The sequence below is a fragment of the Takifugu rubripes genome, chromosome 16 (assembly GCF_901000725.2).
Source record: "Takifugu rubripes chromosome 16, fTakRub1.2, whole genome shotgun sequence".
Taxonomy (NCBI): domain Eukaryota; kingdom Metazoa; phylum Chordata; class Actinopteri; order Tetraodontiformes; family Tetraodontidae; genus Takifugu; species Takifugu rubripes.
Genome location: NC_042300.1, coordinates 13,172,927 through 13,175,308, shown reverse-complemented (window position 1 = coordinate 13,175,308; position 2,382 = coordinate 13,172,927). Strand labels below are relative to the sequence as shown.

The window sequence follows — 2,382 nt, the reverse complement described above, 5'->3', positions numbered from 1 at the left end:
AGGTAGAATAGAGCAGGATAAAATGCCAGGTCCGGTCGGATTGATGCTCTGCCATGCGTGCAGCCGTACGTCCAATTTGGATCGCTGCAAACATTTGCTCCTCTCTGCGCCTCCCGGAGGCACCGCAGCCCGACGTGCCGCGATGGAAGGATATTTTTAGAGTGGAACCGCTTCACTATTCAACAAATGTTTACTCCCCCTCCGCTTCGTGGCTCATCTCATTATAAAGAGTGATTTAGGGCTGGAGGGGGAACGTTTGGGTGAAGCTACCAGATTATTCCTAGAGGCTGCTGGGCTTATGTACAATTTATACTTCCACATTGGAAAGATGAAAAGATGATGATTCTGCCAGACTACCGAGATAAAATAAGCACAGGTAGATTTTTTTATGTGTACAAGTTCATGTACAGATTAAGTTGGAATGTCCAGTGAGCACAGAGTCGTGCTACAGTGCAGCTGTGGCCTTCAACAAAAAATAAAAATCTAAATGAAAAGACAAAAAAGGGAAGAGGCATCCAAGCCTTCTGCATGTCCACCTGATTTTGTCACAGATTTGCAAATAATGGGATGCTAACAAAGCTAATAAATGGAAACGCTGTCCCGTGTGTGGGACTAATGCTGCCTCCCGAGGGACTCGGCCTGGCCGCCATCTGGTCAATTAAACGTGGTAAAGCTGTTCTCATCAGGCTTCCTCCAGTTCTACTTTCATCCCCATTTGGTTTCTGCTTGTTCTCCTTCTACCAAATGTGGCGAAATGAATGATCATGAATGTCTTTATACCTGACAGCTCTACAAGAGATCCGTGTTAAAATATGAACTAATTCAGCATCCACGGTGAATCCATAACTACAGGTTCAAAAGGATAACTAGTTAGACGTGAGTCCTTCAAATTATCTTCTACCGAAAACTATTTAAAAGCAGTAGACGATTGCACGCCAATAGGTGGGGGTTCTTGTTAGAGACTCCAAAATGGCATTCCCCAGTAAGTGTTACCTTCACGGTCCTTCACTCCCCTCAGGTCAAGAGTGTGTGTGTGTGTGTGTGTGTGTGTGGGGGGGGTAACCTGGACATCACGCTCATTGATGCACTTCTTCATGGCTTCTCACCATAATCCCACATATACTTGCACATCATCTATCAACATCTCACCCCCATCCAGAGACAGCTCCATCGGCTCCGTGTGCTTCCATGTTGATTTCAAAATTCTGCTCCAAAACATTCCCAAGACATCCCGAACCTGCTCTTCCATATCATAAAAGCTGTGATTATTCTATTATGTAAAATTTGGATCCAACGTCATCACTCTGTTGGAAACCTTTTCCTGTTCTTCCTTTTTGGGGTTCCAGCATGATGGTTTACTGATTTCGACTTCTAAACTCATGAACTAACAAGGGCCACCAGACCAGACCAGAACATTAACCGTTATTTCAAACGACCAGTGGATAGAAACGTCTCAAAGGCAGCATCAATCCTTCCGCCCTCACGAGATAGATAGAATAGAGCGGAAGATCTTTATCGTTATTTTAATAAATGAAATGTTACAGCGATTAGGATGTGAGCCGTTGTGAATTAACGCGATCAATCACCTCTAAACCGCGAGGCCAGCCTCTTAAGCCCCGCCCACTGACGCGCATGCGCACCAGCGCGCGGAGCTGTCCACCGTCAGTCGGTGCTGGAGCGCTTCTCCCCCGGTCCACCGAAACACACGGCAGCGATGGAAGAAGAGTTAAAATGCCCCGTTTGCGGGTCTTTCTTCAGGGACCCGGTTCTCCTGCCGTGTTCCCACAACGTCTGCTTGGCCTGCGCCAGGAACATCACCGTCCAGACCCCGGAGGGAGAGACCCCGGTCCAGAGCAGAGCGGCGAGCTCCGACTACGACTACCTGGACATGGACAAGATGAGCCTGTACAGCGAGACGGACAGCGGGTACGGCTCGTACACGCCGTGCCAGATCAAATCACCAAACGGGGTGCGAGTGTTCCCACCGGCCAACCCGCAGCGGCACTGCTCCCTCACCTGCCCGCTGTGTCACAGGAGCGTCTCGCTGGACGAGCGAGGGCTTCGGGGATTCCCTCGGAACCGGCTCTTGGAGGCCATTGTGTGGCGGTACCAGCAGAACCGCGCCGCTTCGGCCGCCGCCTCTTCTCCCGCCGCGATCAAGTGCCAGCTGTGCGACCGGAACCCGGTGGACGCGGCTGTGATGTGCGAACAGTGCGACGTCTTCTACTGCAACGCCTGCCAGCAGCGGTGCCACCCGTCCCGCGGTCCGCTCGCCAAGCACCGCCTGGTGCCGCCGCGGAGACCGGCGGCAGGAGGAGGCGGCGGTAATGGGGCGGGGGGCGGCGGGCAGCAGCCGCCCGTCACCGCCCGGAAACCGGCGAC

The 2,382-nt window shown here is 52.0% G+C and overlaps 1 protein-coding gene across 1 annotated transcript in view; it reads left to right on the top strand.

Annotated features, from left to right (window-relative positions):
- Nucleotides 1–1,707: 1,707 nt before the first annotated feature.
- LOC101062360 (E3 ubiquitin-protein ligase TRIM9) overlaps nt 1,708–2,382 on the top strand; it is a 26,112-nt gene continuing 25,437 nt past the window's right edge. The window contains exon 1 of the mRNA XM_029849307.1: nt 1,708–2,382. This exon is cut by the window's right edge and continues 139 nt beyond it. Within this exon, the coding sequence (XP_029705167.1) occupies nt 1,715–2,382 (668 nt within the window). The 5' untranslated portion in view covers nt 1,708–1,714.